We start from the raw sequence: 11,509 nt of genomic DNA on the forward strand, positions 1-11,509 counted from the left end.
CTGAACATCAGGATCTGGGAGGACAGGGTTTGTCTCCCTTCTGCCATGAACTCATCAGCTGTTTGACACCCTGGGGTATTAGTTACAGACCTTCCCAGGTCTCTCAGGGAATTCCCTGATGAAAAGTGAAGATTAAGTTTGAATCCTTGTGTTATGCCAGTATACTTTCGAGCAGTCAGGGATAAATAAGCTTTCTGGTTTTAGAACGATGTTCTTTTTTCCTTCCCGAGTATTTATGCTTTGAATTTTACACCATAATGTTGTAGTTCAAAAAATATATTCAGCAATACTTTAAATAAAGCTTAATTCCTTAAGCCAAATATAATGCAGAATGGAATGGTAGTGTATGTTGTACTTCTGAGTTTTGGTTATTGCCTAACAGTATTTTCATCAAATATTTTTGCTGTTTGAATTGTATTATGTTTGTCTCTTCCAGGTTTACATAATCTCCCCACACCGCGTGACACCCCCAGGGGTCAGGGACAGGGTTAGTTAGAGAACAAGCCAATTTTTTGAAGACGGGAAAATGGTAGCTGGCCAGGTTTAGGGTTAGGGTTTGGTGTGATTTTTGTTTTTCTAAGTATTTACAAAGGTTGTAGGATTGTGGGACTTGGAAACTTAATAAAACATAAGAATATGTTCTAAAGAGATTTCTGTTTTAAAGTAATAGGATCCCTGAATGTTTGAGTGTAACACAAGGTTTTCGTCACAGGGAACTCACACTGTTTTGGAGTAAACTGCTGCAAAGGTTGGAACCATCGACACAAGTGTTTCTGGACCACTGTCGTCAAATGTCTCTGCTTTCTAAGACGGTGTATCATATCTTCTTTTTGATCAAGGTTATCCAGTCAGAGGTGAGTTTTGACTCATTCGGATTGCAAAGTTCATGTAAAAGAAGAGAGATTTTTTTGTGTATTGTATATATCTGAAGTGGAAATTATGATACTAAAGATATGATTAGAAAGCAAGGAACATAACCAGGCAAAGAGCTAGTCTGCAGCAGGAGTTATGCCTTATAGTCTCAAAGAAATTATTTTTCTCTATCGCTGCTTGTCATTTTGCATTTCAGACTACGAAGTGCAGAAAGTGTGAATGCAATATGAAGATACCACAAATTCTTAATTTTATTCTTTGAAAGTTTTTAGCTACTAATTTAATGTTGTGTTTCACAGGTACAAGATGTGGGATTGCCAGTCTGCATAGAACTGTGTGTCAGAGCACTACGCTTGGAGACGGGTGATAATACAAATATAAAAGCCACCATCTGTAAAACTATTTCCTGTTTGTTGCCCAATGACCTGGAAGTGAAGCGTGCCTGCCAGCTTACTGAATTCCTTTTGGAGCCTACTGTTGATTCATATTATGCTGTGGAGACACTCTACAATGAACCGGACCAGAAATTTGAAGAGGAAAACCTCCCAGTACCCAATTCACTGCGCTGTGAACTCTTGTTGGTGTTTAAGACACAGTGGCCTTTTGATCCTGAATTTTGGGATTGGAAGACTCTGAAAAGGCATTGCTTGGCATTGATGGGTGAGGAGGCCTCCATTGTTTCATCTATCGACGAACTGAATGACTGTGAAGTTCTCGATCAGCTCGAGGATGAAGATGGATCCAAAGGTCACGAAGAGTTTAAAGATCTCACAGATTGTTTTTTGGATACAACACATGTGCTTAATGAAATTGTTGATGAAAAGCAGAAGAAAAGGGAAATAAAGAAACTGAGGGAGAAAGGGTTTATATCAGCTAGGTTTAGAAACTGGCAGGCCTACATGCAGTACTGTGTACTGTGTGATAAAGAGTTTCTTGGTCACAGGATTGTACGCCATGCTCAGAAGCATGTTAAAGATGGAGTTTACAGTTGTCCCATATGTGCAGAAAGTTTTGACTGCAAAGAGCTTTTTGTACCCCATGTAACATCACATGTGAAACAGTCATGCAAAGAAAGGCTAGCTGCTATGAAAACTAGTAGGAAGTTAGGAAGTCCTACTAAAATGCCATTTCCCAATTGTGTACCTCAGAAAGTTAAAACCAATGAGATGCAGGACAGCAAGCCCAAGAAAAAGAGCCGTCCATGTTCAAATGATGCTGAAGTTTCTAAAAACAGCTACAGTCAGGAGACGGTCAAAACAAAACTTCCAAAGCCTGACCTTGCTCTGTATCGGGCAGAATACACTGAGGAATATACATGCCCTGTAACAAACTGTAGGAAGGGATTCAAGTACTTCAAAAATTTGATAGCCCATGTGAAGGCTCATAAAAACAATGAAGAAGCCAAACGTTTTCTTGAAATGCAAAGCAAGAAGGTGGTTTGTCAGTATTGTCGTCGGCAGTTTGTTAGTGTCACCCACCTCAATGATCACTTACAAATGCACTGTGGCGCAAAGCCATATATTTGTATACAGTTAAATTGTAAGTCCAGTTTTCTGAGTAATGCAGAGCTGCTGGTGCACAGGAAAGAACACACAGCATTTAAGGCCAAATGCATGTTTCCAAACTGTGGGAGGATTTTTTATGAAGCCTACATGCTTTATGATCATGAAGCCCAACATTACAATACATTCACCTGCAAACTTCCCAACTGTGGTAAAATCTTCCATTCTCAGGCTCAGTTGGATGTGCACCAGGAAGATCATGTCACAAAGCAAGAAGCCCCTAACACTGAGGAATTGATCCCTTTACCAGATTTGAACACGACTGAAGTTCCAGCGTCAGACCAGTCTTACTTAGAAGAGGAAAGCCAAGCTATGTCCTTGGATCCAAACTCACCCAAAATGTCAGATACCTTCCAGAATGCATCAGTGGAATCAAGCTCATTTAAATTGCCAGATGAGACTCTGCAACCAGGTATCAGGCAGATAAAAATAGAAAACACAATTCAGAACATCCAAGACTTCTCTCAGGCTTTGATGTCTGATTCATCCCAAACTCTGTCAAAGGAGGCTAATGAAGCCAATACAGAGCATCTCAATGTAACTCCAGTACCAAATCTCCATACTTCAATTTTAGAAACGTCAATTCCAAATGACTTACCAGACCCTAGTCGAAATGTGTTAGAGGACTTAACACATACTCTGCTGCCAGACCCAGATCAAAGTTTGTCACAAAATCCATCTCAGCTATCTGATCCATACCAAGCTATGATACATGACCCTCAACCAGCTCCACTCCCTGCTCGGCAATCATTGATTCAGAATCTGTCTCTGTTACCTCCTCAAAAGATTTTACAAGATTCGAGTGAAACTGCACTACCACCTCCTCAACCTGTTGTTTTACAAGATGCCAATAAATGTTTGTTACACCATCAGGATTCTTTACCTAACCAAACTCCAAACTGGTTTCATCTGAATCAGTCTCCAGATGCAACTCAGACTCCTTTGCTACATCCAAACATATATCCACTAGAATTAAGTTTATTGGAAGCCAAAACAAAAGAGGAGCCAGTTTGTAGTAGCAGCTGTACGGAAAATAGTACTCCGTATTTTCAGCAGGCATTGCCCATTAATGAAGCTTGTGATAATGGAAGAATAGCGGTGAATTCTGACCACAAAGAACTAGAGCCTTTAGAGCAGCCGGAATTGCTTTTGAAAAGCGGCTCAAACGAGATTGACGAAAGCACGCAAGATACACTGTCTAGTTCCTTACAGCAAATCCCAAATAATGTCTCAACTGTGAAAACTGAAATTTTAGATGAAATGACCGTTCCCAGGCCGCTGTCTGTAACTCCGGAAGCAACTGTTCCAAACACTAGTTCTCTACCTGCTGCTGCGATTGGGAGAATAAATGCCATTCCACCGTCTGTATACCAGAGCAGTGTTCTGAAAGCTGAAGGTGAAAAACAAGCCAGTATAGAAGGTCCTGTAAAGGTTGTCCAGAGGTTTAACTGCACGTTTGAGACTTGCACTCGGAACTACAGTTCTACAAGAAGCGTCAGTAAGCACATGAAGGCAGCACACCCTGAATACTATGCAGAATTAAAACTGGCTCGCAAGAACAAGAAAGTGGTAAGGACTCCTATCAAAAATGTTTCCAGTGATGGGAAGCTTGTTTTTTTAATTCCAAGTGCTAAGAAGGGCAAAATACCCATTTCACAAATTAATACAACAAACACAATGCTACCATTCACTTCTACAGTAGCCAACCCAGCTTTTACTTCACTCGCGGCAAATATAACAAGCCAGGTTTTGCCAACCCAAATAGAGAATATCATAAATCCAATCATGTTGTCCCATTTAGGTAATCCTCAAAACCAAAGTATACCACTACAGTCAAAAATTGAAGCTAATCCACTCTTGCTGGCACAAAATGAAAGCACTCCAAATCTCACTTTACAAACTGAAAGTCCTGCAAAACTGTTACCTTTGCATCTGCAAGTTCTCGCCAGTCAACTGTCTTCTCAGATGAACAAAACTACATTGGATGTTCTGACACAAGTATGTGTAACAAATCAAGCTGCAGTCACCCGAAGCAATACAGTAACCCCCCTTCCAAATGCTCAAGCGAGTTGTTCAATAAATCCGACGTTGATTTCGCAGCCCAGTTCAGCTGTAGTACCACAGTTGCATAATAGGGGAGGTCAGGTTTTGGATTCGCCACCAGATGGAAACGTGGAACCAACTGTGATGCCTCAACTGAGCGCTAGTTCAGATTCCCTTTTAACCCCACAGTTAGTAGAAAGTACAAATTCAGTTTTAGCAACACGGAATGAAACAGATCGAGTTGATGTACAAACTCGTAATGCTGAAAAAGCATGCCCACATTTGCCATTAAATCATGGCTCCAATCCAACAGCACCCACCTCATGTGAAAGTTCACATCTACATTATTCTTCAAATTTGATCAATGATATAAATTCTAATGAATCCCCTCAAGTGGGTAATATGGCAAAGATAGCAGTACCCCAGGTTAATTCATCAAATCCTAATCTGCCTTCTAACGTGGAAGAGCTGACGAAGCCTTTGCTGCCCTCAGCAATGGAAAATATATCACATTCATTATTGCCTTCCTATTTGGAGAGCTTGAAGGTACCATCGGTTCTATCAGGTCAGCTAGAACCTCCAGTGAATCCTCTTCTCCTACCACAAATCGAAAGCAATTCCTTACCTCCTTTCTCTTCTCCGGTAGAAGGAGTAGCTAATCCACCAGTCCAAGGCAGTATTGATTCCGTTTTTCCATCCCAAGGCAATAATACCATGCAGGCAAGAGCTAATGTCATCCAACACAGGTTGCCTAGTGTTGCGAAATCAGAAGATGAAACTCTGAAAGTAAAAAGAACCAAACACAACAAGAGAGCAAAGTGGCCAGCTATTGTAAAAGATGGCAAGTTCATCTGCAGTAGGTGCTTCAGAGAGTTCCCCAGTCCAAAATCACTTGGTGGGCATTTGTCAAAGCGTTCTCATTGTGTACCTTTTGAAGAAACTGGTATGACTCCAGAGTTTCAGCAGAATGCAATACCTCCTTCATTTCTTGCTGATCTTATTCTTAATCAGCAGTTATCTGCAAACCTGAACCCCAGTATATCTTTGAAAGACCAATCAAGTCAGTCACTAGAGCCCAGTGAGCATACAGAGAGAAGGTTTTTCCCTAATGTGATTTTTCCACAAGCTAATGGTGCAGCTTGTGATTCCAATGAAGTTCAACAAAATAATGAGATTCTGAAGCAATCTATAGAAACTGCAACCATTCCAAATCTCTTTGAGCCCTCTGGAATTTCACAGCAGACTTTTCAGAATCCTTGTGGTACTTTTCAATCAGATGGACGTTTGCCAGAAAGCACAGTCATACAACACACTGGAAAAATCCATGTAAAGACAGAAAATGATAGCTCTGGGGAAGATATGCCCAAGGGAGGAGAGCTTGGGTTTTGTAATGATATATTCTCTGATCCTCTGCTCTCACAGATGCTAACAGATAATAATTCGCAGCTTTCTTTAAATAATCTAAGCCTTGTAACAAACCATCTCAACCAAATATTGAGAGCCGAATCACTCCTAATGAAGAGTAAAGGAAATGAAGACCCACAGGTTAACACAGGAAGCCTGCAGCAAAACATCTTACCGAATGATGGATTGCTGGCTGCAATGGCTAGCCTAACACAGAATTTATTGTCAAATCCATTGCTACAGGTGGCTCCAGCAATCCCCCAGCAGCCTTTAAAAGTACAACAGGATCAGCCTAATGATGCTACTCAAAAGAAAAGGAATGTGAAGAAAAAATTGCGTGCCCAGATCTTGGCTGCTGATCTTTTAAAGTCTGGGAAAACGGGGAATTTATTGGAAACATTAGATCCTGTGGCAAATTCCAGTTTACAGCAAAACTCGGAGTTACAGAATTACCCAGGTGTTCAGCCATCTGTTGAGAGAACACAGAGCTCAGAATTGTCCGAGGTGATTCAGACCGCATCCACCAGTGAGCAGAAAATTAAAACGAACAGTGATGGAGTAGCAGTGAATGATGTTTCAGTGGCATTGATGAGTAACTCTCTGCCTGGTGTGGAGTCCCCCCCGGTCCCAGGAGTGTCCCTTCCAAGGGAAGTGTCTACAAATAATCAGGATCCAGGCTGTGGCATTGAAAAAGATGATGAAAAAATAATGGAAATTCAAAGAGCTTTTGAGAGACTAAATTTAAATAAAGAAAGCAATGAGGACAGTCATGCAGCCAATGCTGTAACTTTGAATAATCATGTGGATGCTCCAAAGCCCGTTATTGTAACCAAGGAAGTTCAGTCTGTTGAAACCCTTATTAAGCCGTTTGTATGCGAAAGTGAAGGTTGTTCCTACAGTGCTATGACAAAGGATGCATTATTCAAACACTATTCTAAAGTGCACAATTACACCGAAGACATGATGAATGAGATCCGGAAGAACCAGTTAAAGTTTGCTCCATTTCGTTGTCAGATTTGCAATAAGACGTTTACCAGAAACTCAAATCTGCGAGCGCATTGTCAGACAGTGCATTGCTTATCACAGGAGGATATGATTAGGATGAAAATAAAACGTCCATATAGCAGGAAATCTGAAAAGCCACCTCCTGGCTTGTTGTGCAACAGTGGAGTTACAGCGCACAAAAATAATCCTCTCTGTGTTGAGAATGTGCCCGACTTAAGTCAGGTGAAAGCTAATGAGAGTGCTAAGCAGGTGTGTCTTTCTCTAGAGTTTAAGAAGGAGCCATCGGAAGTGTCCACTGTACAGAATACATTTCCGATTGAAGAAAATGTGACTGTGAAGAAACCAGAATACACTTTAAGTTCTTTCGAAGGGAATTCGGCATCCAGCCAGGCCATTCGGGAGCTGTCAGAAGATAACCAGCTGTCACACCCTGTGCAGCCAACGCCAGAGATACCTGTAGCCAGGCAGACAGCAGAAGTCCAATCTCCACTGGCCCTTCCTGTCACTGGGCCTCTTGTAGAAGCACAGGCTCCAGTGCTACTTCCTGGAGCTGAGCAGTCTTCAGAAGGGCAGCTTGCAGTGGGGCTGGCTGTCGCTGGGCAGCCTGTCGTGAGCTCTCTGCCTGCGGGAGCCTCTGTGGCACAGCAGCCTGTAGCGGGGTTTCTTGCCGCAGGACAAGCGGCTCTTGGTTTATTCTCAGCAGCAGGTTGTGTCCCAGACACGTTGAAGAAGCCTAAAGTGAGCAAGCCTAAGGTGGAAAAACCCCAAACTGAAAAACTTCGGAAGACCAAACCTAAGGAAAGGAAGGAAAAAAAAGCAGTAGCAAAAGACGATGAGACTGTCTGTTCTTACAGTCCATACAGACCGTACCGCTGTGTACACCAAGGCTGCTTTGCTGCCTTCACAATCCAGCAGAACTTAATTCTTCATTACAGAGCTGTGCATCAGTCTGAGCTGCCTCGTTTTGACAACGACAACGAAGAAGAATCGGATGAGGTCAGAGATGAGGTGGAAGAGGAGGAGCATCAGATCAAAGAGTTCAGATGCCAAGTCAAAGACTGCTCAAGGATATTCCCCGAAGTGACTAGTCTCTTGCAGCACTACCTGCATCTTCACAAATTTAGCCTGGATGAAGCTGGAGCTTTGATGTCGAACATGAACTTGGGGAGGTTTCAGTGTGACCAGGCTAATTGCACAGCCTCTTTTACTGCATTTTGGAAGTACATCAGCCATATTCAAGGGGACCATGAAAATAAAGTTCTCAAGAGTGAAGGAGCGGAAGGTTTGTTTAAATGCGACTGTGAGGGTTGTGACCGTGTCTATGCCACCAGATCCAATCTGTTGCGACACCTCTTGAAAAAGCACAGAGAGTACCACAGAGCCCATTTAATCAGACCAAGGAAAAAATATAGCCAAGAAACTGGATCTAAAATCAAACACTTTAACAAGAAGTCAAAGTCTGCTGGAGTTAAACTTAATGGGAAAGAGAATGTTCAGAATAATAAGAAGCCAAAATTCAAGAGAAATGACAAAAGGAAAAGAAGTAGTTCAAAGAGAGCCTTCTGGACAAAATTTGAGAGACCTACGTTGAAAACCAATGAGGAAGCCTTGGCCATGTGTACTAAAAAATTCCCTTTACAGTTTCCTTGCATGATAAAAGGCTGTTTTTCAGTTGTAAGCTCTGAACGCAACATCTTCCGACACTATACAACACATAGTCTAACAGATCGATATATAGAGGAGCGAAGAGGTGATTTTATTCTTTGCAAGAAGCGTTCACATCACAGGTATAAAGCAAAATCGACTAAAAGAGACAGGGAGACTGAGAAATCGGAGGGCACTATGACAGAGACTTCAGACAATGAAGATACAGCGGAGACCTGCCCCGAAGGAAGTGAAACCGAGAGCTCAAAAGCAATTTCCTGTAAGGATGAGGCCGACGAAAATACCGAATTGTCCGATGCCAAGCAGTCCACTGATGAAAGTTCTGGAGTCAAACCCACTAGGAAGAGGAAAGCCAGACGGAAATGGGCCCTGACTGTGTCAAACGTGTTGGTTAAAAGCAAGAGAGGGCGACCCCTGAAAAAAAGACCCAAGGAATGTACACAGAATAAAGAGAAGAAAAATGAGGAAGGGTTAAAACCCAAGTTACATGATGAAGGAAGCAATGCGTGTAATTGCTCAGAATCTACCACCTCGACTGCCGGCCCTCCTGCACAACCCCAGCAACCACAGCAAAACATTGCTTTGAGTACATTCAAGCCAATGGGATTTGAAGTCTCTTTCCTAAAGTTCCTCGAAGAGTCTTCACGTGCTCCAAAGAGGAAAGCTAAGGAAAATCATCCTGATGACATTGCATCAAAGCAGCCAAGAACCCTGCAGCAGAAAACAGAGAATATCATCTGTAAAACATCTGAAACTCACATTAGGACCAGAGATTGTCAAAACCTAATAGATTTTAGAAACCCCTTGAATCTTACATCGGTAAAAAATGTGAAAATTGTGGTGGACAAAACCTTTTCTGATGGTGCTGACCTGTTGCTAAAGCAGCTTCAAGAAATGCGACCTATAGTTATACTTAAAAAATGGCTCTACAGTTAAGTGTAAACTGACAGGCTGAATGTTTCCATTACCAACGCTTAGAACTCAGGATTAGAACTGCAACAAGCAGGTTGCAGACTGGTTTGTAAAATCATGAATGAAAAAAGTCATTTTGCATAGTTAAACATTCGACACTATCATGTTCCTCGGTTGGAACCTACTAGATAAAAGGTAAATATTGTATTATGATTTTAGTTTTAATTTTGTAAAACAGTTTTAATAAAGCCTTTCATTTGGCTCTTTTATTAGATGAATTGTACACTTAAGCTGTCCTTTTTAGAGTTTCCATGTTAAAGTGTAGGAAGATTGAACTTTAGAGCATGTTTGTAAATCATGAAGCTTCTCTTGTCGAATTAAGTTGCCTTTGCAAAACAAAAGTATAAAAATGACACCCAAGTCATGGAATTTCAATATATCCCCATGGGACTTTTTGCAACAAAGCCTTTCTGTAAAAATTAGGACTGATTTTATTTCTTCCCATTAAAGTGTTGAGTATTGTCTGTGGTTGGTTGCTCTCGTACACTTACCATGTAAATTGTAAGTTGTAGATAAGTTTTGTGTATATATTTATTCTTTGGAAAAACTACTGCCACCAGCAGTCTGTAAGTCACACCTATTAAATTCAGTTTTATTACAGCTTTCATCTATTTTTATTTTTTATGTTTTATGTTTACTGGTATTTGTCACTTTCAGAATTAATTTTATAAGTATGTGACTAAAACTTTATTATTATTTTTAGGTATCTCATTTTAATCCTCAAGTACAATAATATATTAATCTAAAAAATCAGAGGTAAATGGATGAGTTCTTCCACTAAAGAGTACTTTTTAAATATAAACCATATAGCTGTAAATGTGAGTATACTGTAAGTAGTCAGGCCATCTGACCAGTATGCATTTGCATGATCAGTGAGATACTGTTACTTGGATACTGAAACAAAAGCAAAAGTACATCCTTATCAAAGGTATCTACCAAAATATGCAGTGTAGTGTCTAAAATCACAGTCTTAAAGTACAATACTATGATAAAATCAACAATACATTCTCTGGTATATACAGTACTTACATTGTTGAAATTACAGTTCACCTTCCAAGGCAACTACTCCTTACAAAATAACATTGCAAGAAGGAATGGACCAAAACAAAAAAAAAGTTGCATCGCATGTGTTGGAAACATCAAATGTGTTCCCATCTCATGCTGTTGAACAGGGCTGTATTATAGATGACACTGTGGAATTGACATCAAATTGTTAGCTTTAAGTTTCTCCATAGGCTTTGGAGGATTTGACCAGCAGTTCCAGTGCACTTGACATTGTCCAACACACCGATGAAAGTGTATCACTAATTCTTCCTGATGATCGCTTTGTCCACCACGGTATCTACTATGGTATTGGGTATTAAGGTGGGACAAACTTGGTTTTTGTTTTGTTGTCTCAAAGCATACAGTACCTACGTTGTAATTTTACTTTTTCCATTCTACCATTTGTCTTCTCTAACCTTGTGCACATTGGAAAGGGCTGGGTCCACATTTTGAAATAACACAATTCCTTGCAAAGCATAAGAGCCTTTTAAATATCTTATTTGTATTCAAAATATGTAGATCTGTAAGTAGAAATTTGCCGATGTGTATTCTGTATTGAATATGAATATCCGACCTTCCCCTGTCAAGCTCCAGAATGAAGTGATGCTCAACGAGTGATCTAGACACGAGTCAGCACTTCGGTCCGATAGATAGCAGAGGTCACCCCCCCACCCAACCCCCGCCTTTCTTTTAAGAGTGTAGTGCTTTGTGCACATACCATGTGTATCTGGGGCAGTCAAAATTATGGGGCCACCTAGTTTTTTGTATTTTGTTTTTTTGTTTGTTGCCAGTTTGTCTTCCAGGATGACAGTTCCTACATCCACAGAGTACATGTGGGCACCCCGTGCTGTGATGAGCATGACTCTGATGTCATCAGTACAGTATGTAGTAGTCTTCTCAAGTCACCAGATCTGAACCCAATCAAGCTTTTGTGGGATGTT

At 40.9% G+C, this 11,509-nt stretch overlaps 1 protein-coding gene across 1 annotated transcript; it reads left to right on the top strand.

Annotated features, from left to right (window-relative positions):
• The first annotated feature begins 674 nt into the window (after positions 1–674).
• Positions 675–10,123, top strand: LOC148840136 (zinc finger protein 292-like). The gene is made up of 2 exons (XM_088906577.1): positions 675–854; positions 1,173–10,123. The coding sequence occupies exons 1-2, from the start codon at positions 792–794 to the stop codon at positions 9,486–9,488; spliced, it is 8,379 nt and encodes a 2,792-aa protein (XP_088762703.1). The 5' UTR covers positions 675–791; the 3' UTR covers positions 9,489–10,123.
• Positions 10,124–11,509: the final 1,386 nt, after the last annotated feature.

This window comes from Atractosteus spatula, chromosome 2 (assembly GCF_055471065.1).
Source record: "Atractosteus spatula isolate fAtrSpa1 chromosome 2, fAtrSpa1.hap1, whole genome shotgun sequence".
In the NCBI taxonomy this organism is placed as follows: Eukaryota; Metazoa; Chordata; class Actinopteri; order Semionotiformes; family Lepisosteidae; genus Atractosteus; species Atractosteus spatula.